At 43.1% G+C, this 25,165-nt stretch overlaps 1 protein-coding gene across 10 annotated transcripts in view; it reads left to right on the top strand.

Annotated features, from left to right (window-relative positions):
• Positions 1 to 25,165, top strand: part of LOC119731169 (protocadherin-15-like) — a 93,785-nt gene that overhangs the window by 46,293 nt on the left and 22,327 nt on the right. For 9 of the 10 annotated variants that reach the window (XM_038204228.1, XM_038204227.1, XM_038204226.1 and 6 more), the window contains 22 exons: positions 120 to 269; positions 1,134 to 1,236; positions 3,528 to 3,640; positions 3,941 to 4,150; positions 5,946 to 6,089; positions 7,155 to 7,337; positions 8,249 to 8,463; positions 10,669 to 10,801; positions 12,078 to 12,163; positions 12,464 to 12,548; positions 14,683 to 14,811; positions 15,719 to 16,024; positions 16,361 to 16,573; positions 17,482 to 17,601; positions 19,097 to 19,222; positions 19,869 to 19,975; positions 20,091 to 20,203; positions 20,878 to 21,033; positions 21,702 to 21,832; positions 22,261 to 22,503; positions 23,348 to 23,598; positions 24,141 to 24,353. In XM_038204228.1, coding sequence (XP_038060156.1) covers positions 120 to 269; positions 1,134 to 1,236; positions 3,528 to 3,640; positions 3,941 to 4,150; positions 5,946 to 6,089; positions 7,155 to 7,337; positions 8,249 to 8,463; positions 10,669 to 10,801; positions 12,078 to 12,163; positions 12,464 to 12,548; positions 14,683 to 14,811; positions 15,719 to 16,024; positions 16,361 to 16,573; positions 17,482 to 17,601; positions 19,097 to 19,222; positions 19,869 to 19,975; positions 20,091 to 20,203; positions 20,878 to 21,033; positions 21,702 to 21,832; positions 22,261 to 22,503; positions 23,348 to 23,598; positions 24,141 to 24,353 — 3,530 coding nt within the window. Of the gene's footprint in view, positions 1 to 119; positions 270 to 1,133; positions 1,237 to 3,527; positions 3,641 to 3,940; positions 4,151 to 5,945; positions 6,090 to 7,154; positions 7,338 to 8,248; positions 8,464 to 10,668; positions 10,802 to 12,077; positions 12,164 to 12,463; positions 12,549 to 14,682; positions 14,812 to 15,718; positions 16,025 to 16,360; positions 16,574 to 17,481; positions 17,602 to 19,096; positions 19,223 to 19,868; positions 19,976 to 20,090; positions 20,204 to 20,877; positions 21,034 to 21,701; positions 21,833 to 22,260; positions 22,504 to 23,347; positions 23,599 to 24,140; positions 24,354 to 25,131; positions 25,156 to 25,165 lie in introns of all 10 variants that reach the window. The other variant, XM_038204233.1, reaches the window with a different exon arrangement.

Genomic DNA, 25,165 nt, shown 5'->3' with positions numbered 1-25,165 from the left:
GGGTATATTAACTTTTATTCATGAGCTCGGCGGACGGATTTTTGGCCTATTTACCGGCATGCACCCTTTAGGTCGAACCCTGCTTTAAGGAATATTTTCCCACACCTTTTTCATGTCAGGATAACGGAGAGCAGCCCCTATCCAACACTACGATCCTGCGGATTAATGTCATCGATGGAGAGGACCTCCCACCACAGTTCCTGCCCTGTAACTTCACCGGAGGAAACTGCGAGCCGGTCACCTACTCCACAACCATCCTAGAAAAAACAGTGAGTGATCTCACATATGTCTCATGCCCATGCATTACCATACTCTTTATGTGGAGTGTCATGGCCTAGCGGTTAAGAGATCATCGGACTCATGCTCTGGTGTTTCAGAGGCAACAGTGGCGTGGGTTCGAGCCCGGGCCCGGACACTTGTGCCCTTCGTCCTTCGGATGGGATGTTAAGCCGGAGGTCCCGTGTGTTGTATAAGGCCTAACGCACGTAAAAGAACCCAGTAACACTTATCGCTAAGAGAAGGGGTTTGCCCCGGTGTTCCTGGCCTCCTAGTTATACTCCCTTGTTGAAGTCCTTAGGAGAAGAACCAACCAAGTACTCAAGACTTGCAACAATTTATCGAGCAGTCACTTTCTTAAAGTGGGAGTGTGGCCTAGTGGTTAGGGTTCGCGACTCATGATCAGGGTCAGGGGTTCGAATCCAGCTGCTGGCCATATGTTGTGTCCTTGGGCAAGCCACTTTATCCCCACTTGCCTCTCTCCACCCAGGAGTATAAATGGGTACCGGCATTAGCTGGGGAGCAACCTGCGATGGACTAGCATCCCATCCAGGGGGAGTGTAAATATTCTCAGTCCTTTCATGCCAAAGAAGCCAGAGATAAACGCCGGCCTGATGGGCTACATTGGCTCACGACAGCCTACAAACATGTCATAAAACTAAAAAGGAATGAATGCGTTTTTTTTTTTCTCTGTACTCCTGGGTGGAGAGAGGCGATTGTTGTAAACTGTCTTGCCCAAGGACACAAGTAGGTTTTCAAGCCATGTACCATGGCCTATGGGTCGAACACCGTAACCACTACCACTGTCTTTTATGAGGCTAAAACTAAACCCTGATTGTGTTTTTTTTCTCTTGTAGAATGTGACCGGTCCCTTAGTCTTTGAGCCTGGTCCAATCAGCGCCATTGATGCAGACCTAGACGTGTCTACAGATGGACCGATACACTACAGTTTATCTGCAGGTAAGCATTGGGTGTTTGACACGTGCAAAGTTCTAACTACCCCCTTCCATCCTTATATTTCTCCTTGTTGAGTAATCTAAAAGGTAAAGGGGACGAACCTGTATTCACAGGAATGGAGTGCCCATCTCTCTTTCGTTAGCGATTGGGCCAGACTCGAGTCCATGAAATGCTGCTGTGGGGGATCGCCACACCTCCTCCACAGCAAGTCTGTTACCTTCCCAGCATTGAACAATGCCAGTACCCATTTAACACCTGGGTTGAGAGGAGTAATTGAGGTAAAGCGCCTTACTCAAGGGCACAACATGCATGGCCACGGCGGGGCTCGAACCCACAACCTCTCGATCACGAATCCTGTGCTCCACCGCTAGACCACACGACCATTGAGTAATCTACTTGAGTCCTATAAACACTGCAAAATAAGAAAGTCCACGCTCATTGGAGGGGTCATAATTTTGAATCTGATCGTCTTATGCTGACGTCATTTATGCAGACCTGTGGGGAATTTTGTTAGCTACATTTTGATACCCCGTTTGCTACCAAAGACTGTAAATCATCCAAGATTGACAACGGTTTATGAAAAATGATGCAGTTTGAAAAGTTGCAGATTTAAAGATTAGTGCCCGAACAAAGGGCGTGTAATTCAAATAGCATGCGTGCTCCCATACACTCTTGTTTTACTATACTCTCGAGGACAATGCTTTGTGTTTCCCTTTGTCCCTGTAATATAACACTCTCCCATAGACTAAGCACACAGACCTACCGTTTTGAACGAAACACCCAACGCCGGAGGACTGAAAGGATCTGTTGTTCTCCCTTTTGTGTGTCGGTCCTCGGGGGTTTGTAGAACACATACACCAGAGTTGCTGACTCGAGTCATGTGACTTGGACTTGAGTCGGACTCAAGTCGCTATTTTTGTGACTTGTGACTTGACTTGTAAATACCAGCTTTGACTTGTGACTTGACTTGGACTTGCAAACAATGACTTGTGACTGGACTTGGGGTTGCAAAAAATGACTTGTTACCAACCCAAGTCAGACGCTAAATCCAGTAAAATGAATAGGTCCCACTAGTTTCAAAAGTGTTTAATAAGACTGTCACAACAAACTACACAGTTTTCAGTGACCAAGTCTCTTGCTTAATGTAATGGTTGAACAAACTTTGAAAGGAACCTTTCACGAAAAGAAAGCAGGCCTTTGTCAATTGCATGTAAAATACCGGATAGCCTAACCCATTGGTAGGCGTTTAGTATACATGAAAATTGAATAATAAAGTGTTAGTATACTACATGTAATCGAGTGAGTGAAGTCTGTTTTTCATATCATCTCAACATTTATTTCTACAATGTAAAGTAAATTTATTAAAGTATACAAAGGGCTAATATCCGACAGATATTTGATAAACTACAAGAATTTTAATAGCAACACATTGAAAAAGGGGAATTAAGGAGGCATGTTCAAAATAACTCGTAAGTTGACGCCAGGTTATTTTAGCTTATTACAGCTGGACAAAATAATGTGCAACTTGACGTGTTCTTGGACAAAGATACTTGTGACTTGACTTGTTTTTAGACCAAATGACTTGTGACTTGACTTGTGACTGGACCTAATGACTTGTGACTTGACTTGGACTTGCAAACAATGACTTGTGACTTGACTTGGACTCGCAAAAAATGACTTGCTGCCACCTCTGACATACATGCATATGTACTATGCGATTGGTATTCCCTGCCATTTGTTTCGGGCAGTGTAACATTGTCACGCAGGGATTTCCTCCTTAAATTTTGGTATGGTAAAAATGGTCAAGCTCTTTGAGATCTGTGGTTTAAAGCGTCATATAAGCACAATATTATTATTTTTATTATTTTAATTTATACGACGTATTTACTTAAGAATGTCACAATCCTATATGTTGTTAGCTACATTTTGATACTCTGTTTGCTAGCAAAGACTGTAAATCATCCAACATTGACCTGACTCGGGGAGTCAGGTTGGCGTAGCGGTACTTTCCTCGCCTTCCACCGCTGTGACCCGGGTTCGAATCCCGCCTGGGCCAATTATGTGGATTGGGTTTTCAGTCCCTACCTGATTCCGTGGGTTTTTCCCAGAATATTCTTCTGGGCTTTTCCTCCCACCTCTAAAATTGTAATTTCTTCTCATTGTCTTCTCTCCACGGGTTTCTTCAGGCTTGCGAGCTACAGTGCCTAGGGCGATTTTGAGGAATCCTTGGTTTCATTGCCAGAAATGATTAATAGTAATAATAATAATAATAATCTGTGTGTTCGTGATTGCAGGGTTTCCTCCAGAGTATATCAACTACTTCCGTATGGACCCAGACACTGGGGAGGTGTACCTACTGCAGCCTGTCAACAGGGCTGATTTTAAAGAGTTCACCCTTGGAGTTATGGTAAGAACGACGAGGCTTTTTTTTTTTTATCCATCTTGGAATTCTGTGCCAATAGTCCTTTCAGTCAAAATCAATCAGTTGACTGCTTTCAACAGTTAAGAATTCCCAGCCAACATAAAGGAGGATTGACTGGCTGGGACTGTTTAGAAAGTTGTTTACAGCGCTTTGAATTCTTTCGCCAAGGCGCTTTTATATATACCAATTACTATTGTTATTATTATTAAAGAAATGTCTATTGAAAAATATTTGGGCAAAATGATATTCAGCTTTTTGTTCGTGTTTCATTGTTTCATCTCACAGGCCACTGAGAGCGCGTCCGAGGGCGGTCTGCACGCCATCACCTCGGCGAAGGTCACCGTCCAAGAAGTCAACGAGCACCGCCCAGTCTTCACCCAGGATTCCTACCAGGGTTACGTCTACGAGAACTCGCGGGTCGGCACGCAAGTCAGCATGTCCAAGGACTCCATGGTTCCCCTCAAGCTGCACGCAACGGATATGGACGTGGAACCGGTGAGGGAATTTCATTCAACTTTCATAAAAATTCCTATTGAATGTGATGATGGGTTCCATGCGCAAACGAGAGAGGGCGCTTTTTTGCGTGAAGTACGCTGAAAGGTGAACTTTATCAAAATTCCTTATTCACTGTGACGATGGCTTCCGTGCGCAAACTAGAGAGGGCGCTTTTTAGCGTGAAGTACGCTGAAACGGTGTACGCCCCACTTGTGTCATGAAAGTTTCGCAGTGCGCAACACTGCAACTTACAGCAAACTTACGCAGCCGTTTTACGTGGCATAAGTTTTATCCTTGTCCGAGAAATTTTAATTTAATGAAGCTATCCCAAGTTTCGTGAAATTGATCGTAAGTTTATTGTGCAGCTGCACAGTGGCGGTGTATATGCCCCGCTTATTTCGTGAAAGCTTCAAAGTGCGTAACACTGCGACTTTTGTAACAAATTATGACGTACGCATTTATTTTAGGCAGCGTAATCCTTGTCCAAGATGTTTAAATTATTGAAAACGCTGCTCAGCTACGTCAAGATTCGTGAAATTGCTCGTAAGTTTATTGTGCAGCTGTGCATCAAATTTGTTGCGTAAATTTTAAGCATGGCGTAAGTTAGGGGTGTGCATTTACGTGTAGAACGGGGATCGGATATCCAATTGAAAAAAACAAACGGGTACCCATTAAAGAAAGCCAACCCCAAAATTTATATCTCGGAAGTTACTGTCAGATTGTTTATAAAGGTCCACGTGATAATACTACCTCATCAAAACCTATAGCTTGGCGGTGTAAATTGCATATTCGCAAACGTCATGAATGTGAATCTGTCTTGTTATTCCATGTAGACTGGTTTTCATTTTGAAAAATTAACCACAAATGACATTCAAAATCTTTCTCTTTCATTGTCTGAGAAGTTACTAAGTAATTTGTAAAGTTGGTTACGGGTACCCGATCCCATAATCTGGAACCGGTTCCTGACATCAGTAGTCGGGAACTGGGGTACCAGGCTCTGATGCACAGCCCTAGCGTAAGTTAAGGCCCTGTCACACTGTCTGCGATCTTATATGCGCTCTCACTGCGTCCTTGAAAAATAGCTACATCGCAGCGACAACTATAGGTCGCCAGGTGGGCGCCAGAGGGTCTTAATGGTCTCCGATGAGCGCCAAGGTCTTTGAACATGCTCAAAACAATCGCAACACCTCTGCTCCCTGGCCAGGACGCGGTAATGACGCATCTCGGGCGCTGTGCGAGCGTGAATCGTGCGACATTGAAGTGGCATTGAGGCAGCCTATAGGCGCAAGGCAGTCGATGTAGTCTCCATGAGAAAGTAACTCGACTGCGATGAACTTGTAGTATAATTTTGAAACTGGACTGTGTATTGACCGTTTTGTCGTGGTATTTATACAGCGCAAGTGACGTCACATGAGCGTATTTTGGTCGAATAGAGAGCGCGACGCGAGCTACTAGGACGTATCAACAGCGAGCAGAGCGTAGTGTGAGCGCAGTGATCGAGTAATTGAGCTTGACAGGGGCGCATAGAGAGCAAGTTGAGCGCATCGTAAGCGCGGGAAGAGCACAGTATGAGCGTAGCTTGAGCTTCTTTGAGACAGAAAATTGTCATTTTCTTGCGTCCTCGCTGCGATTGTTAAATTTATGAAATATTTTTGGTCGCCGTAAGGTCTCCAATGAGATCGCATATAATGTGACAGGCCCTTTATGCACTGTTTCGTGAAACGGGGGCTGAAAAAAGTTTACGTTTGTAACCCTTTATAAACTTTCTTGCTTAATCCTGTTTTGCCTCTTCTAGGGTCGTCCCCTCATGCTGAGCTATTTCTTGTCCGACGCCACGGCACATTTTATCCTGGAGGCCGGGCCGGACGGCTCGTTTGCGTACATCGTCGTCAGTAGCAACCAGCTGAATCGGGAAGTGGTGAACAATTACACCATCAGGGTGAGTGTACAAACACCAACTGAAAGTTGCTGAGAACAGAAACTGTTTGCTTAGAAAAGACAGGTTACCAGCCAAAATGTCATGCTGCGTGTGTTGCACGTGACTGGTACTCAGCAGACACTACCACCAAAATAAATCACAAGCTCTGGCAAGTCCTCACAAGTCCATCACAAATCCCTGACAGTCCCCCCCCCCCCAAAAAAAAGAGGGAAAAAAGAACCAAAAAAACAAAGAAAAAGAGGCACAAAGTCATACTGCTGTTAATTTAATGGGTTGGGAAAAAAGGACCAAAAAAAAACAAAGAAAAAGAGGCACAAAGTCATATTGCTGTGAATTTAATGGGTAGGGGGTGGCAAATGTTCCTGCCAACCCTCGAAAAATAACAAATTGAGAATATGCTGGAAAAGTACAGGGATTTTTTGGGGGGTGGGGGGGGGGGAAATGTGCTTTGCCCCCTGTAGAAAAATCAAGGTTTTTATAGAAATTCATAAAAAATAATGTGAACCCCCCCCCCCACTCTCTGACACCCCCCCAAAAATAATGCTGGTAATAATGTCCGCCTATGCACAAAATATGGACAGCCAGCTTGGTTATCCGGTTCGTTAGTGTGACGTCAGTTCAGTTTAAACCACGCCCACTGACCATTAAGTAGCATTGGAACCATTGGAACCGGAAGCTAACGCAACGTAAGGGTTTATCCAATGGGTGCGAGTAATCAGCGATGCGCGTGCGTGTATGACCTTTTTACTAACGAACCGGATAAGGGGTATTTGTACACTATTCTGTAATGTAGTGTTAATAATCGTCGGATGTGAACAGCGCGCCTCCATTGAAAGTATGGTCCGAGATCCCTCCCCCCCACTTTTTGATTTTACGGAGGCCAAGTTAGTGGAGAAAAAAAGCTGTCTACATTTCAGAATTTTTGGGCTGATGACCCCCCCCCCCCGCAAAAATTCCTGGCATGATCCGCCCCTGTACCCCTGCTTCTTGTGAACGGACTTGTGATTTGCTGATAACCAGAATTTAGAAATAAAAAAATCACTGTTCATTTGTTGTTGCTCACAGGCTCTCGCAGTAGAAAATGACACCTTCGACATGCTGCAAAGTCAGGATGCGGTCATTTCCATCACGGTCCTAGACGTGAACGACAACGCTCCCGAGTTTGTTCCCAATCGGTACAGCAGCGGTGACAACCGGTACAGCGCAACAGTGGAAGAGGACGCGGAGGCGGGCACTATTATCATGACAGTAAGTTATTGACATTATTAATTTGATAACAAATATATAGGAACAAAACAAAAAGAAATCAGTATAAAAGGAAAGCCATACATTATGCTGCAAAAAGTCTTGACATGCTTTTCAAAACTTTTCAAAAGTTTGGATCTTTTTTTTGGGGGGGGGCAAATTTTCAATTGTTTGTTTTAATACAACAAATAAGAAAACCACCCTTTTTTCTATTTTGTTGGCATCTGAAACCAACTAACATGACTAAGAAGAGAAGTGTTTATTTGGGGCGAAAAGGTTTGCCTGAATAATAGTCTGGCCTCAAACCATTTAAAATTTATAGAGCAAATAGTTTTTTGATATCTCATTCAAAATAAAGAACTTTTGTATTAATAAACAAACGGCAAATAAAGAAACGTGAATTTTTTTAAGTGAAACCCGAAAAAAATACAGGAAAAGGAAGTCTATGGAATATCCCCTTGCACAGCAAGGGTCTATGATATGCGAGCAGATTCGGAGATTAATTATGCAAAACAAGACTGCGTCTTGACCTCGAGATTCTGACCATTCAGCAGGCGCTTCTATCGAGTCTTCGGTAACCTGTTGTTGTATTACAAAACACATGGCAGCCAAATGGACCAATCAACAGCTTAGTCCAAATTTCTGACCGCATTTCTGATCGTAACCTGTTGTTGTATTACAAAACACATGGCAGCCAAATTGACCAATCGACAGCTTTGTCCACATTTCTGATCTCAATGACGTCACAATTTCTAAAGTCGACTCTGATTGGCTGACACTCGAGGTCACATAAAATTTGCATTGCTGAGATATATCAGATGTTTGTTACGGAGATAGTTTCGTTGGACAATTGTGATACTCGGACTACTTTAAGGGGCAATAAATAAACTGTACTTTGTTTTTTTATCTTGTAGCTATCGACAACAGATATGGACTCACCGCCACACGAACCGGTGGAGTTTGTCATCAAGTACATCAGCAACGACGGGAGGACCAAATTTGGCCAAGCCCAGGCCACCAACAGCTCCGTCCACATCATTCTTGAGGAGAACGGAACCATCTTAGAGGGGGAGGAGTACAGTATATCTATGGAGGCCGTGGACGGGGGCCAGAGCCCTCAGCCCTTGGTGTAAGTCCTTAACACCTGTTTCAGTTCTTAACACCTGTTCCAGCAGCCGACATACTAAAGCCGGCCTCAGGTCGACCCGCAATTTGCTTGCGCCACGACAGAGCCGTCGGCATCAAGCAGAAAAATAATACTCAGGTCAGGGTTCTCCCCAGGATTGTTTCAAACCTGTGGGGGAAGTTTTGTTGTGATTCACCAACCTGCGAAGCCACGGCGTGGGGTTCGGGGCCTGCTTAAGGGCCCCGAAAAATTTTGAACTTTAGAGGCTCTCTGGTGCATTTTAGAGCAAATCTGGGGAGTCTTTAAGGAAGATTTTTCCTTAAAATTTAGAGGAGATCTTGTGATATTTTTTGTAATTAGAGAAAAAAAATATCAACGTTTTTAACTTAAAAAAAAAAATCAACATTTCAAAACCTGTGTTAAACCTTCTTGATCTAGAAAGTATGGATTATATTTACAAGCAAGTTTCAAATTAAGAAATTAAGGTGAAGAAAAAAATCACTTTTGCTTCCGACTACATGGCTTTCAAAATAGCGTCGGTAGGTCGGAAAAATTATTTCGCCATTTTTTTGGGCTGCTGATTGAATCATGGAGGAATAAAAACACATGATTGAATGGAGCATATTGAACAAGGAATCATGTAGTTTTGTGCCTGGATTATTTTCCTTTGCACCACGAAAATTATCAAGACTGACCATCAGAAGTGATTAAAACTTGCCTCACCTAATTAAAAATATATTTGAGGAGGTTGATTCCACTATGCTTAACGTACATCGATCACGGCCCCTGGCACTGCCAACATTCAGTCTGGCCGGCCGTACATCGCGCAGTATCAGTGTGCATTACTGCACTGTGTACGGCCCTACTGCTTCTAAGAAGCACACTACGATGTTTCGCCACAAGTTCGAGCTTTGCAATCTCGTCATTTTAATGGAAAATACATACACAGAAAATAAAGATCACGTTCTGTGAATTAATTTGCAGAAATTCTCTTTCTCCATCGATGTTTGTTTGGTGTTTTTACGATCCAACTTCGGCCGACATCATCATCATGTATGCACGCACGAGGCAGTAGTCACTGGTTCCGGTCCTTCATCATAGCATTGATACTGTTAGCACGCGAAGGGAACCAGTGTACCGTGCTGTATGCGCTAATATATAGCTGGCGGTTGACGCGAAAGACCCGTCATCGTGTGCATTTTGATCACGCATGCATCAGAAATGCGGGATTTTTGTCAAGATTTTGCATGTCAAGATGAAATAATGGTGTATGAAACGATTATGTTGTGCATTTGAATGGCTTGTATAATAATTATATTGTGCGTATCGGGGGCTGAAAAATGTGATCGGCATTTTTGTCGGCGTATCGGGCCGCAATTCCAGCGTATCGGGCCGATACGCACGTTTGTACGTGGGGAGAACCCTGCAGGTCACAGAACTGAGAAATTGTGTGATTCTCTTGAAACAAGCGGCATCCCGACGTAAAATAATCGCAACCATGCTCATGCCACCCACGACGCGACAATCCACCACGATTCCACAGCATAGACAGTCATGTGACTTCTTTAACAATAAGGGGATAAATAATGATTGGCCAGTTCGGCTGAAGTCGGTTATCAGCGCGCATTCCCCTGATAGGTTATTAAATGTACTTGTACTCCCATTTACAAATACCTTTGAGTCAAAAAAGCGACACAAGTTAAAAATTATACATTTCCAACGATTTTGTTGAGCACTTTTACTTCATTTTTTTTTAAACACCCCTTTAGCTATGGTATGGAATATCCTCTCGTGAGTAGTGGTATACAAATGTGTAAAAGAACAATGGAAAATTATCACGTAGCGGCCATCTTGATTTTTTTCCCATTCAAATCAATGTAACCAAAGCGAGGCTGGAAGGAAGAGTAGGTAGTCTGGTTCCTTTTTGCACAAAGACTTCATCATTCAGTACTGTTATTAGATACAGGGAACATGACTGAAATGGTGGCAGCATCCTGTCTATTGAATTCAAACACAAAGCTGTGAGTGTCTTGTATCCGCCTTTTTTGCGCAGGCTATGGACTTACCAACTGTGAGATTTTGTAAAATTTGTTGTAACTAAAATGCTGCAAAGTGTGTGAAAACTTACGCCAAATATTGCAGCACACATGAAGTTACGCCATTTTCCATCCAAAACGTAAACCTGTTTTTGTGCCGTTTCTATCCCAGGTCTGAGGTAGTGTACATTGAGATAACCGTTGTGCCGGCCAACGTCAGCCACGCGCCGAGCTTCGAGCAGTCCGTCTACGAGGCGTCGGCTAGCGAGGGTCTGCCCGTGGGGGCATTTGTGACAACCGTCGTGGTAAGAGATTCCACAGTTAACTGCTAACACTGTAGGCCTACATGTGTCTTGTTTTGGTTAAGGGGATGATAGTGGAGCAGTTATAAACGTATGGTTTGAAACGGTTCAGGGTCTGAAGCAATGGTTCTTATCAACGACCACACATATAACCATTAGTGAATGGTTCTGAAAAGAACCAGAGATATAAACTCGACGTTCTGGTCAGTATGCCCTGACCGTCTTAAGACGGTCAGAGCATACTGACCGGAACGTCATTATTTAGTATCTCCACCATGCAAAGCCTCAAATCTTACTTATAACCATAAGGAAAATCGGTAAAAATGGGGAACAGGCCTACTGATTTTCATGAGAAAAATATATCTCAAACTGAAGATAGGGATGATACCAAATACCCTGTGAAAATTATTCCTCCTCTTCCAAGAAAGTACAGCCCTCTTAGGAGCTAGATCTCCCGAGGATTATGATACTGGATACCGTGCGAAGGGTGCAATGCGGGAACAAAATTTCATGAAAAGATAAATCCAGAAAAGGTGATGGCAATCATCATCATCATTGGTCGACTGCAGTTTTACTACTTGTGTCGGGCACGATGACGGACACGCCCCACGTCCTGTTCCATCATCAGTGTCTCAAGATCATCTGCAGTCGCGGCGCCACTGTCCTCCATCAGGGTCTTCACCGTGATTTTGTACGGCAACCACGATTCATCCTCCCATGAGTTGGTTCCCAGATGATGACTTTGCTGGCAGGCAGCTCTGGGTGTCGCAGGCAGTGCCCTGGCAGTCGCATCCGTCTCCCTCGTATCTTGTTGGTCAACTTATGACAAAAGTGCGAGTAAAAAACAACGGGGCGGAATTAACGCGGGACAATGGGCTCAGGCAGTTCTGGAAGGCCTCCAGTGATGAGGCGGACACGACTGAGGCGGGTAGTACGTTTTGCAGGCATATGACGCTTGGGAAGAGAGTGTTTTGGAATGATTGGATTCTGCAGTGTTGTTGTCTGAATTGTTGGGAGTGACCCAGGCCAGTCGTCAAGGGGGGGGGGGGGCCTGGGCAAATGTTTTCTCAGCTTTTTTTTACATTTTTAGTTTCCACTGAGCTAAAACTTTCACGCAATCAGAAACAGCCACTTTCACGTAATAGAGATTACAATGAAGCCTTGCCCAAAATAAAAAAAAGTTGTGTCTAAATTGTCTTCAAAGACTTGAACGTTGAAGATTATATTGCGCTTGGAACGACACCTTTAATAAGTCAACATTTTGGCGTAATTTTGCCAGGCTACAGACCAGGACGAAGAGGACACTGTATACTACAACATCACAGCTGGAAACATTGACAATGTCTTCACGGTTGACTCCACAAGGTACGTAGGAGAAAACAGAAACTGCATTTTCTTCCAAAGAAAATTAACAATTTTGAAGGGAATATTTTTGATATTTTATAACATTTTTCTTTTAAATTTACAGTACCTGACTTGGTTGATATAATTTGAATCATAGAAAAAAATATTATTTAGCAAAAGCTGCTTCAAGTGTTAAATGTTTTTCCAAAATAGTATAACCAAAAGAAATCTTGATTTAATTTGAGATCGTTTAAATTTTGTCGGTTACGTTAATCTGTTTCAAGTTTTTTTGTTAACGTGATTTTTTTTTTTTTATTCCAGTGGTGAGGTCAAAGTTGTTGGCACCCTCAACCGAGAGGACGTACCGAGCTATGAGCTCACGATACAGGCCAGCGACGGCTCACTCGTGAGTAGCCATTGCTTTTGTTGTTCTGATTTTTATTAAATTGTCCTTCTAGCTCATTGTCAAAAAAATCCTGTTGATGCTATCAAAGCTTTCAGTAGGGCCTGTGAGCAGTGTTTCTTTTAACTGCAGCTCATCATCTTCAAGACCTTACAAGGTGACGCTCCAGCATACTTAAGAAAACTTGTCCAGCTCTATGCCCCGGGGCATCGGGGCTTACGATCCTCACAACAAAAACTCCTTAAGGAAAACATGGCTAATCATCGATGGGGGGAGAGAAGCTTTCAAACTGCTGCACCAAGACTTTGGAATTCCCTACCTGGAACTGTTAGACTTTCAAATTCACTTGGCACATTCAAGAACAGTTTAAAATCCTACCTGCATAGGGAAGCATTTGGTTGACTTTGGTTTCTACCTGTTTGCTTGATGATGCCGTCTTGCTAGCGTGACGATACATCTTGACGTGTAGAGGGTTGAGTCAACCAGGTGCTTCTTTATTCTTATTGTTTTCTGGTTGTTGTGCAGTGCAGCGCCATGAGCGCCGCAAGCAGTGGATACCGGCGCTATATAAATTTTCATTATTATTATTATTATTATTATTATTATTATCTTCAATGGACATGATTATTCAGCTAGTTCGATGTATATTTATAAGAAAATAACAATGTCGTCACATCCTTGTTGTCACTCGGTCATGCATGTACATTAAAGCATTTCAAAGAACGGCTTTCGTGGAGCTGCCACAGTGGCCTAGAGGATAGGGGAATGAACTATGGATCGCAAGATCTGTGGTTTGAACCTATGTCCATTCAGTATCCTGACGATGACTAGAGCAGGCTAGTCGAAACGTTGAGACCAAAGACAAGTTCTTTTAGAACTTAAAGCAGGACTGTTCATATCAGAACAAAAAAACTACTTAGCCAAAGTTGATAATAAGCAGGACAAGTTCTTTTCAGATCTAAATATCTTCTAAGCAGTAGTTATTACCACATGGTGTTTCCGCAAACCGAAACGATATGTCCATTTTCACGGAATGTTTTTGTTAGTTGGGATAGGTTTAATTGACTGGAAAACGCTACGAGAACCTATTGTGTCTACCATACACACAGCGTGATAAATATTCATGCTAGGGTGCGTGATGTGACTGGTTAACATACCATGAATGCTGCAAAAAAAAAAAAAAAAACCCGGCCTGTTCTGGATTTGGCCCGTTTTGGATTTAGTCCATATTGGATTTGGCCAATATTGGATTTCTTGGCCCGCATAAGATTTGGCTCATAATGGATTTATCCATTGTGGATTTGGTCCGTTTTGGATTTGGCCAATTCTGGATTTGGCCCGTTTTGGATTTGGCGGAATGTTCTTGTTGGTTGGGATAGGTTTAATTGACGGGAAAACGCTTCGAGAACCTATTGTGTCTACCATCTACACAGCGCGATAAACATTCATGCTAGGGTGTGTGATGTGATTGGTTAACATACGATGAATGCTGCAAAAAAAAAAAAAAAAAAACGGGGCCTGTTCTGGATTTGGCCCGTTTTGGATTTAGTCCGTATTGGGTTTGTCCAACATTGGATTTGGCCCGTATAAGATTTGGCTCATATTAGATTTAGCCCATTGTGGATTCGGTCCGTTTTGGATTTGGCCAATTCTGGATTTGGCCCGTTTTGGATTTGGCCCCAATCCCCTTTAGTTAGTGTACATTCCTCACAGACTACGTTTGACTGAGCTACCTCGGTCACCTGACTAACGTCATGTTCCGATTGGTCAGTGCCCACTGTTTGATTGACAAGACAGTAAGGTCGATGGGCTCCATGCGCAATGAGAGGTGTTTTTTATACCGCATTCGAGAGCAGGGTGTGAAGTGCGCACAACTTCTTTTATTCTGAATGTGCACAAAGCGAAAGCATCTTCATATGAGCGTCACACGTCCGTAGTAATGCGTTGGAATGTCTCTCCCAGTGGTCTCCCCCAACTCTCCCTTTCTTACCGTTGAGGGGGTACTTGTGCACGGAGCCCGTTGCAATCCAGAGATCCAACATATAGGGCTGCGTACTTTGTTATTACAGTACTGCTTTGCACAGCATTTATTTAGGGTTCTTTATCTAAATCTTTCTGATGTGCATTCTATCTGCAGAGTTCTACTTGCACCTTGCTGATTACCATATTGGACGTCAACGATAACAACCCTGTATTCAACTCATCATTGCCGACAAATTTCTTAGTGTTGGAGGGCTTGAGGGATGAGTTTGTCGGTCAAGTTATGGTAAGAAATTGCAGATTTTTTTCTTCGAAGTATGCCAAGCCCTTCTAAAGTTGCAGATTTGTAATCAAGTCAGTTACAAGTTGTCACTTAGTCGTTGACTTGTGATTGACTATGATTGTCTTGTGATTGACTTGTGACTGACTTGTGATTGTCTTGTGACTGACTTGTGATTTGACTTGTGATTGACTTGTCATTTGACTTGTGATTTACTTGTGATTTGACTTGTGATTTGACTTGTGATTGACTTGTGATTGACTTGTGATTTGTCTTGTGACTGACTTGTGATTGTCTTGTGATTTGACTTGTGATTGAATTGTGATTGTCTTGTGATTTGACTTGTGATGGATTTGTGATTGTCTTGTGATTTGACTTGTGATTGACTTGTGACTGACTTGTGATAGACTTGTGATTTGACTTGTGATTGAATTGTGATTGTCTTGTGATTTGACTTGTGATGGATTTGTGATTGAGTTGTGATTGTCTTGTGATTGTGTTGTGATTAGACTTGTGATTGACTTGTGATAGACTTGTTATTTGACTTGTGATTGTCTTGTGATATGACTTGTTATTTGACTTGTGATTGTCTTGTGATTTGACTTGTGATTGACTTGTGAGGACTTGTGATTGACTTGTGATTGACTCGTGATTGACTTGTGATTGACTTGTGATGGACTTGTGATTGACTTGTGATTGACTTGTGATTGACTTGTGATTGACTTGTGATTGACTTAAGGTTGTCTTGTGATTGTCTTGTTGTCTTGTGATTTGACCTGTGATTTGACTTGTGAAATCTTAATTATATGACGCAGCCTTGGATATCCAAATGTACAACTGAAAAGTAAAATTAATTAATATTCAATTAAATTACATTTGTTCAATAAAAACCTCTTTTCCTTTCCAAATTCAGGCGTATGACATAGATGAACCAGACACTCCAAACTCCGAGATCCAGTACAGTCTCGTTTCCGATACCTTCCGTATCGACGCAGACAACGGCTCAATCTACACAATCGTTGCCCTGGACAGGGAACAGAAAGATCGTTACGAGTTGGAAGTCATCGCGACGGACCAGGCGGCGTCGCCGCGCAGCACCGCGCTGCAAGTTGTGGTTGTGGTTCAGGACGTGAACGACAACGGGCCGGTGTTCGAACGCAGCCAGTACTCCACCGATGTCGTGGAGAACTACCTTGCTGAGGACTTTCTCATCCTTCAGGTGAATGTACTACTCTGTAGGGGTCATTATATTTTATAAATCAAATATGCTATTCAAGATCTGAATTGTAGATGATAATAATAATTATGAGAAACATTCCCATAGAGTTGTGTACAAATTTTTCCCAACTTTAATGACCCATAACATATGTTTCTCTTACCCTACCAGGCCCCCACAAATGTTGGTATATAATTATGTCGCTATTAGTGCACAGACATAAGCTATGCCACAAATCAACCACTAGTCGATTAATAAGGGTCCTCGCCCAACTTGCTCGTATAAGTGTCATTGTCTTTTAGCTCATGCTCATGTTTTCTCAATTTCCTTTTTCACCAGGCCCTTGACCGTGACGAGACAGCAGTCCTGGAGTACCTCATCACCTCGGGCGACACGCAAATCTTCAGTATCGTCCCAGAGACGGGAAACATGTCCCTCTTGAAGGAACTGGACTACGAGAAGATGCAATCTTACACGTTAGAGGTGACGGTACGAGACACGGAGAACGACGAGGCAACAAACGCCACCACTACCGTGACAGTCAACGTTCTTGTAAGTTTGACATTTTGGAAATAAAGAGATTGTGTTTAGCAGTACGTGTTGCTTTGGAGTAAGTCCTCACTAGACCTCAAAAGTCCCCACAAAGGCTCACATGTCCTCCTAATTCCTCACAAGTCCTCACAAGTCCTTGCATGTCCTCACAAGTCCTCACAAGTCCTAACAAGTCCTCACAAGTCCTCACAAGTCCTCACAAGTCCGCTCAAGTCCTCTCAAGTCATCACAGGTCCTAACAAGTCCTCACAAGTCCTCACAAGTCCTTACAAGTCCGCTCAAGTCCTCTCAAGTCATCACAGGTCCTAACAAGTCCTCTCAAGTCCTCGCAAGTCTTCGCAAGTCCTCACATGTCCTCACAAGTCATCACAAGTCCTAACAAGTCCTCACAAGTCCTCACAAGTCCTCACAAGTCCTCTCAAGTCCTCTCAAGTCCTTGCAAGTCATCGCAAGTCCTAACAAGTCCTCACAAGTCCTCACAAGTCCTCACAAGTCCTCTCAAGTCCTCTCAAGTCCTCGCAAGTCCTCGCAAGTCCTCGCAAGTCCTCGCAAGTCCTCACAAGTCCTCGCAGGTCCTCACAGGTCCTCACAGGTCCTCACATGTGAGGACTTGTACACAGGTCCTCACATGTGAGGACTTGTAAGGACTTTCCTGAACATGTGAGGACATTCAAGGACTTGTGATGGATGGATTGTGGAGATATGCAGTATAGTGAGGTCATGTTCCTTTTCAGTGCACAAGCAATGACATCATTTGCAAAGGATCTTTAACTCAGCCTCTGTTATTGTTATCTTTCTTCACGCAATATTGGTGACTGAGACATATAATTCTAGCTTCTTAGATCAATACACAAATTGTTTTGGTTGCTTCCCACTTTTACCAAATGTTTGCATTTTTCCCACATTAGGATGAGAACGACCATGATCCAGTCTTCGCAATGAACTCCTACAAGGGCGCTGTTCTCAGGACAGCCGATTTGGGAACCATCGCGGCCAGCGGCATCCGAGCAATTGACGGCGATTTTCCAGTAAGTGACAATGGAGCCTGCCTCTGAAAACCCTTTAACCCATTCGTAAATTTGTCTGATGGAATTTTTTTGTGCAGAGATGAAGTAAGAAGTAAGATCTAATCTTAGGGTGCGTTTGTTTAGCTCACCCGGGTCGACACGGGTCAGCCCCGTGCCGTTCGATGAGCTCTGAGGTCATTCTCGGGGCTCACCCGGGTCAGCCTCCACAGACCCTGCTCGTGGAGCAGAGTCACTGGTGGAAGTACGTCATGCATGGGTTGTTCATTCCCTAGAAACTGACAAATATGGCGGCCGGACAGCGGAAATCTCAAGTGGACTTAAAAGTTGGATTTATTTGAAGTCTAAAGGTAATCGTTTATTGAGTTCAATGCAAATTTTGAGGCTGTAATTTCTGCCCAACTGTTTTGAGTTTAATGCAATCGATTAAAAAGCAGCAAATCTCAAACTAAGACCCAATCCGAAACGGGCGTTTTGTCAGTGGCTACGGCCACGGCTAAGGGCGTCACGTGAGGATCGTGATGGCCCTCGGTTGAGCGTTTGATTAGCTCGGCTGTTATGTTGACCCGTCTGCCTTTACCTGTGTTGACCCGGGTGAGCTAAACGAACACACCCTTAAAGGTTCTGCCCTTCACTGAGAGAATTTTCATAAACACTGTATACTTAGTGTTGTCTGCGGGAATGCGAGAAAAAAAATTGCAAGCTCATTCAAATTATTTGAGTATTGAAGTTAACTTGTACATCTTTCTGCAAATTTCCATCGTACAAATAGTGATTGGTGGCGGTACCGGCTGGTATATCAGATTCGAACCAGCCAGCCGACCCTGGCAAGCACGATGGTCGAGTGGTAAGACTCTGCACTAGCAAGCAGGAGGTCGTGGGTTCAAGTCCCACACTTAAGGCCAATAAAAAAAAAGTCTCCGGTTTCTGGTATGGAGCTTGCCCAAAAAGTGGTGCGGCGACGCGGCTTTTTTTTTTTTTTTTTTTACCTGATTTTTTTGCTTCAAATGTCGGCTGATGACTGCAAATGGTGCCCGACTAAACTTAGTGCAAATATATGGGAGTCCAGAGAGGCCACATAAAGCTTATTGTCGACCATAACCCAATCCAAAAACACGTTAAAATTGTGCAGCAGCAGGATTCCAGTTAAACCAGTGAGTTTGGCGGTTTTGAGACATCATCTTTCATTGAAAAAAAACTTTTTCATTTTGCCGACGTGCATGGCTACGGCGACGCGCGCGCATACCAGAAACCGGAGACTTATTTTTTTTTGGCCTAAGTAAGCTTCGTGAAATTTCTCCTCGTGAACTCTCGGACAACACTGAGTATACAGTGCTTATAAAAATACGTCGGTGAAGGGAAACAAAAAAACCTTGAATTTACGTCACCCCGCTGCAAATTACATCCTATCAAAGAGCAACACGTTACAGCCTTAGCATATAGCAGTAAGCATATGAATTTTATTCAATCATTCAGATTTTTCGTTTCTCTTTTTCAGAACACCACTAACAGTCAGGTGTTCTACAGCCTGACGCCAGCCAGTGTTTACTTCACCATTCCCGACCCATCAGAGGGCACGGTTGTCACCAAGACCAGCCTCCAAAATGCTCCGGATGAGCACAATGTAAGATTTGGTTGCTTGATTGGACGAGAGCTCGTCACATGGTACAGTAGAACGCTATAACAAATGTGGCAGATCTGTGCAGCTGTGGGGGGGGGGGGGGGGTGTTAGTGGGTAAAAGGAAATCGTGCAGAAAAATCTTAACAATGGAATTGGGGGGTTGGAAATATATAGCAAATATAGTTACACTGACTTTTTTGAGGTTTTGGGTTCGAAAATGCTATAAAAACCAAGAAAAACAATCATTTTCCTGTAGTGTGGTTCCCTGACTCCATATAAGAAGAAACAGAGCAGTTTACATACATTGGGGAATTGTAAGGTCAGGGAACCAGTCTAGCTGGCTCGTACCCGTTCATAGGTTTGTAATCGATTGCAAACAAGTGCGATGGTCAATTGGGGCCAGTATTTGAAAAAAAACCCAGTTTTTTCCAACACTGATCGGCCGATCAGCGTTGGAAATTGATACAAAAATACCACTTTTCTTGAAAATGACAGTATACCAGGTGCCATGATTTTACAGGATGCTTTACACTGTCATATTCACTAACAGTCCAGCAAGGTATTTCAAAATGATTTGGTAGTTTTATTTTTTGATATTTGCAAATGTTGTATTTTCCCTTTAAATTAAAATCTTTTTTTTTGTTTACAGCTGACCATTGTTGCCTATGACAACGGTAATCCGTCCCGGAGCCGGACGGCTTCTCTTGTCATCCTAGTCCGGATGGAGAGGCCGGTGTTCCCGCAATCCGTCTACATGTAAGAACTACGTCCAAACTTTCATCCTTGCCAATTTATTTGTAAACAGTGATCATTTGAATGACTGTGACTGAATTATGCATCATTTTTCATGAATATTCATTATGCATCACAGGGTCGATGACCTCAAAGAGGAGGAGCCGCCGGGGACAAACGTCGTTGAGCTTCAGGCCTCGGCCAATCAGGGCGATCAGATTGAGTATGACATCATCGCCGGCGATCCTGATGGTAAGTGTGTGTACATGGTGCTTGTGTTCTTGGGCAAGACACTTTACTACAATTGCCTCTCTCCACCCAGGAGTATAAATGGGTACCTGTGAAGGTAGAGACCAGATTGCGATGATCTCGAGCTGCTGCAGAAAACTGGTCTCACGGCCTGATGAATAGGGGGAATAATTGTGAAACGCTTTGAGACTTCTGAAGCCTTGCGTAAGCTCCCCAGCTAATGCGGTACTCATTTATACTCCTGGGTGGAGAGAGGCAAGTGATGATAAAGTGGCTTGCCAAAGAACACAACATATGTGATGCGATCAAGCTACATGAGTCGTTTGTCGACCCTGGTCATTTTTTTTTTTATTACAGATTTGAAAAGAGCACAATCTCAGCATTACTGCTGTGAAAACTGCATGCTGATACCATCTTTAGTTCAAAGATTATGGAAGTTGGAAAACCAAGAGATGTGATGTGATGAATAGGCCCTATTTTGGCCTGTATCTCCAAATAAAAATTCCCGACAAACGACTCATGTAGCTTGATCTCAACACATATGACCAGCAGCTGAATTCGAACCCGTGACCCTCTGATCATGAGTCACAAACCCTGGCCACTAGGCCACACTTCCCACAAACAAAACACACACAACACTTCTTTCTTTTCTGTTATAAACCTCTTTCTGCAAACAGGAAAGTTTGAGTTGGTGTCGCTGAACAACGTTGGCACAATCAAAACGTTGCAGGTTCTTGACCGAGAGAACATCAGTAGTTATTCACTGATGGTGCAAGCCAACGTGGTGGAAGCTACTACTTCAGGGGGAAATGGTAGAAAGAGACGACAAACTGGTAAGTTATTGCTATTTCTTTTATTATTAGTTGGTTTTTGTAATGAACAAGGATTCCTCAAAAGTGCCCTAGGCACTGTAGCTCGCAAGCCTGACGAAACCTGTAGAGAGAAGACAATAAGAAGTAATGGCAGTTTTAGAGGTGGGAGGAAAACCCCAGAATATTAGGGAAAACACCCGGAATCAGGCAGGGAATGAAACCCAATCCACATATTTGCCGTCACATGTCACAATGGTAGAAAAAGACGACAAAATGATAAGTTTTTATTATTTATTATCTAATTCTTGTAATGTAACCAAGGATCCTCAGAAGCACTCTAGGCACTGTAGCTCGCAAGCCTGACGAAACCTGTAGAGAGAAGACAATCAGAAGAAATTACAGTTTTAGAGGTGGGAGCAAAACCCCAGAAGAAAATATTCTCGTTAAAACCCACGGAATCAGGTAGGGACGGAAAACCTAATCCACATCTTGCCCCAGGCAGGAATTGAACCCATGTCACAGCGGTGGAAGGCGAGGAAAGTACCACTGTGCCAACCTGACTCCCATTTTCAAAACTACGACTTGCCTCCAGCTTTGCCTCATACTTTATATCAATACCGTTTCACTCATGGCCAAAAAAAAAAAAAAATTGTGGAGATATTTTTTAATATTTTATAATTTTATTTCAGATTCCAATGTAGTAGAAGTTGTCATAGACCTGGTGGACATCAACGACAACGTGCCTACATTTGGGAAGACGGCGTACTTTATCGGCGTATCGGACTCAGCAGGCATCGGCACGCGAGTTATTACCATGACTGTGAGTATAAACACGCTGGACGTATTTCCAACGAAACCTTTTCCAAATTACCTTTCAAAGTTAGGAGCTAGGTTTTACCCCCTACCCTCCTAGTCGTTAAAGGCATATACGATCATTTGCTTTTCATGCATTTTGTTCGTTTCCAATAATAACACCACTCAAAATTCAAAGAAGAATGTTCAAAACCTAACCTGTTGAAGTTTCAGCTCAGTGGATATTTCACTTTTCGAGAAAACAGTGAGAAGCCATGCACAACCTTTTGATCACAAAACAAGATGTCGTTAATGTTACTCTTTATTTCCAACGCCTCAGTGTCCCGCCAATGGGACGTCGTTGCCAGGTAAAAGGGCGCCCTCTTTTGTTGGCGCGCGGAGCCCATGGCCCTGCACACCATGGAATAAATTTATCTTCGTCCCTTTTTTTTCCAGGCAATCGATTTGGACAGCAATAACAACAGCCTCATAGACTATTCGATGACGGCTCGACCAACATCCAACAGTGGCAATCAGATCGATAAGCCAGCTGTCGATAGCTTCTCCATCGACACATCAACAGGAGTTATCAAGACGGCCATCGCTGAATTGGCCGCCGAGCCAAGAATCTTCACCTACACTGTCCGTGGTCAGGAAAGATTTGGGCCTCCGCAGAACGTTGCCAACACCAGTGTCATGGTAAAACTTGATTTTTTTTTTTACAACTCATTTTATTACACTGAGTTATAGTCATAAGTCCTAACACGTCATCACAAGTTCATTGCAAGTCCATCACACTTGTGATTGACTTGTGATTGACTTGTGATTGACTTGTGATTGACTTGTGAATGACTTGTGATTGACTTGTGATGGTTTGTGATTGGCTTGTGATTAACTTGGGATTGACTTGGGATTGACTTGGGATTGACTTGGGATTGACTTGGGATTGACTTGGGATTGACTTGGGATTGACTTGGGATTGGCTTGTGATTGACTTGTGATTGACTTGGGATTGACTTGGGATTGACTTGGGATTGACTTTTGATTGACTTGGGATTGACTTGGGATTGACTTGGGATTGGCTTGGGATTGGCTTGTGATTGACTTGTGATTGACTTGTGACTGACTTGTGACTGACTTGGGATTGACTTGGGATTGACTTGGGATTGACTTGGGATTGACTTGGGATTGACTTGTGATTGACTTGTGATTGAATTGGGATTGACTTGGGATTGACTTGGGATTGACTTGGGATTGACTTGGGATGGCTTGCGATTGGCTTGTGATTGACTTGTGCTGACATGTGATTGATATTTCAATTGACTTGTGACTGACTTGATTCGATCTCTGCCCAGCACATACTAAAGAGTTGTCGCCAAAAATTTAAAAGCTTGGCCACACGGGATTCAAACCCACGATTCTGCTTATTAATGCAGACATCTAAGCACTTCACAACCAAGCTTGCAGATTTCGTCTGGAAAATTCCAATCTCAGATACATACGTAACATTACTGTCATTTTTATTTGTCCTATTTCACCTTAGATTTCTCTGATCAACGAAGACAACCGTGCCGTCCTCGTCACCAATATTTCTCCCAGTCTCCTTGGCGATAACCAGGCGCTCTTAGAGGCAGCCCTGGAGGAACTCCTCGGAGCCGAAGTCGTCATCGAGGACGTTGGTGTCCGTCTCTATGGCGACGACCTCGAGAAGAGCGACCCGTCAGGGTCGGATGTCCAGTTTTACGCGATCAACACGGAGACGGGGGAGCCGTTTACAACGGATGAGCTCCTAGAGTAAGTGTCCAACTTGTGCATGTGTCCACAACTTTGCTATAGGTCACACAATTTTTTGTTAAAACATAGTATGTCACCAATGTGCTGTGGCCTCGTGGTTAAGGGCACTGGATTCGTGGTCTGTGGGTAAAGCTGCTGTGGGTGCGAGTCCAGCCTGGGGTCATGGTGCGTGTGTCCTTAGGCAAGGCACTTTGTTACTCATTGCTTCTCTCCAGTCAGGAGTAAATGGGTACCTGTGAGGGCAGAGATGGTTATGTGATTGATTTAGCTTGCTTGCGCCTAACAGGCAGCATCAAGCTGTATACTCCCCAGGGAGCTGAAATGGTATTTTGGATGTTTAATTGATCAGGGGTAATAATAATACTGTAAGCACTGTGATTTAGTTTACATTTTGTGTGGTGCGATAAAATCGCTGATTAAGTTGCATAAATGTAACAGACTCTTTGATTTATTCGTGTTAATAAAACCCTCAAAAAAGTCACGTTTGTGTTGATAGGCCTTTACTACATATTTCATTTGGAACTTTTCTACCCACTTCTTAGACTCCTACAAGACGTCTCGAAACTGGATGCTGTCCTTCAAGGCATCTCTCCCGACGGACGGGTCATTGAGGTCCGCAAACCTAGGACCGGCCGTCGCCCGGTCACTTCAGATGCCGAGCCAACCGTGGAAGCAATAGCCTTACTGTGCCTAGCCGTGGCATTGTTTATACTATGCATCTTGGCCATTGCCGTAGTCGTCGTGTCCTGGAAAAAGTGCGTAGTAGCCCTTCAAATATATAAACGACTATATTTTTAAAGGCATATAAGTTCATTTGCATTTATCCAAAAAGTAACCTACCAAATTATTATCGAAAATCTTACTTAGTTTAAAGATCGTACTGGTACTTAACACCCCGTGAAATTATTCCGTCTGGCCTACTGTCATTTAGAAGAAATCAAGAAATGTAGGTGATTTCCAAGGATCTGTCAATTGACTGATTTTTGGAATAGAGAGGGGTATTGACGAAGTCAAGTTTCGCGATCTAAAGGTTGTGCATGATTTTCCGGTTTTCTTGACAAATGTTTATCTGCTGAGCTGAAAGTTCAACAGGTTAGGTTTTGAACATTCTTCCTTGGATTGTGAGTGGTGTTATTTTTGGAAACGATCAAAATGCATGAACAGCAAATGATCCTATATGCCTATATACACTATTTGTAATATACAACATTTGCAAACAACCAAAAAAACTACCAAATTATTATGAAGTACGTTAATTGACTGTAAGTGAATAATAGTCTCAAGCATCCTGTGAAATCATGGCACCTGGTGTGCTGTCATTTTTAAGAAAAGTGGAATTTTTGTATCAATTTACAACGATGGTCGGCCAACCATCATTGGGAAAAAAAAAACTGCAAAATTTAGTTAGCCCACATTTTGTTTGCAAATGGTTACAAATCTGTGAACGGGTGCAAATTGGCGAGTCTGGTTTCCAATTTTTTTCCCGGAACCAGACTACAAGAACAGAATTTTCTTTTTTCTTGGTTTTGCCAGGACCTATGAACACAAAATGAACAGGTCAGTGTAA

The sequence above is a fragment of the Patiria miniata genome, unplaced genomic scaffold (assembly GCF_015706575.1).
Source record: "Patiria miniata isolate m_02_andy unplaced genomic scaffold, ASM1570657v1 HiC_scaffold_23, whole genome shotgun sequence".
NCBI classification, from domain to species: Eukaryota; Metazoa; Echinodermata; class Asteroidea; order Valvatida; family Asterinidae; genus Patiria; species Patiria miniata.
This window is presented reverse-complemented; position numbering and strand designations above follow the sequence as displayed.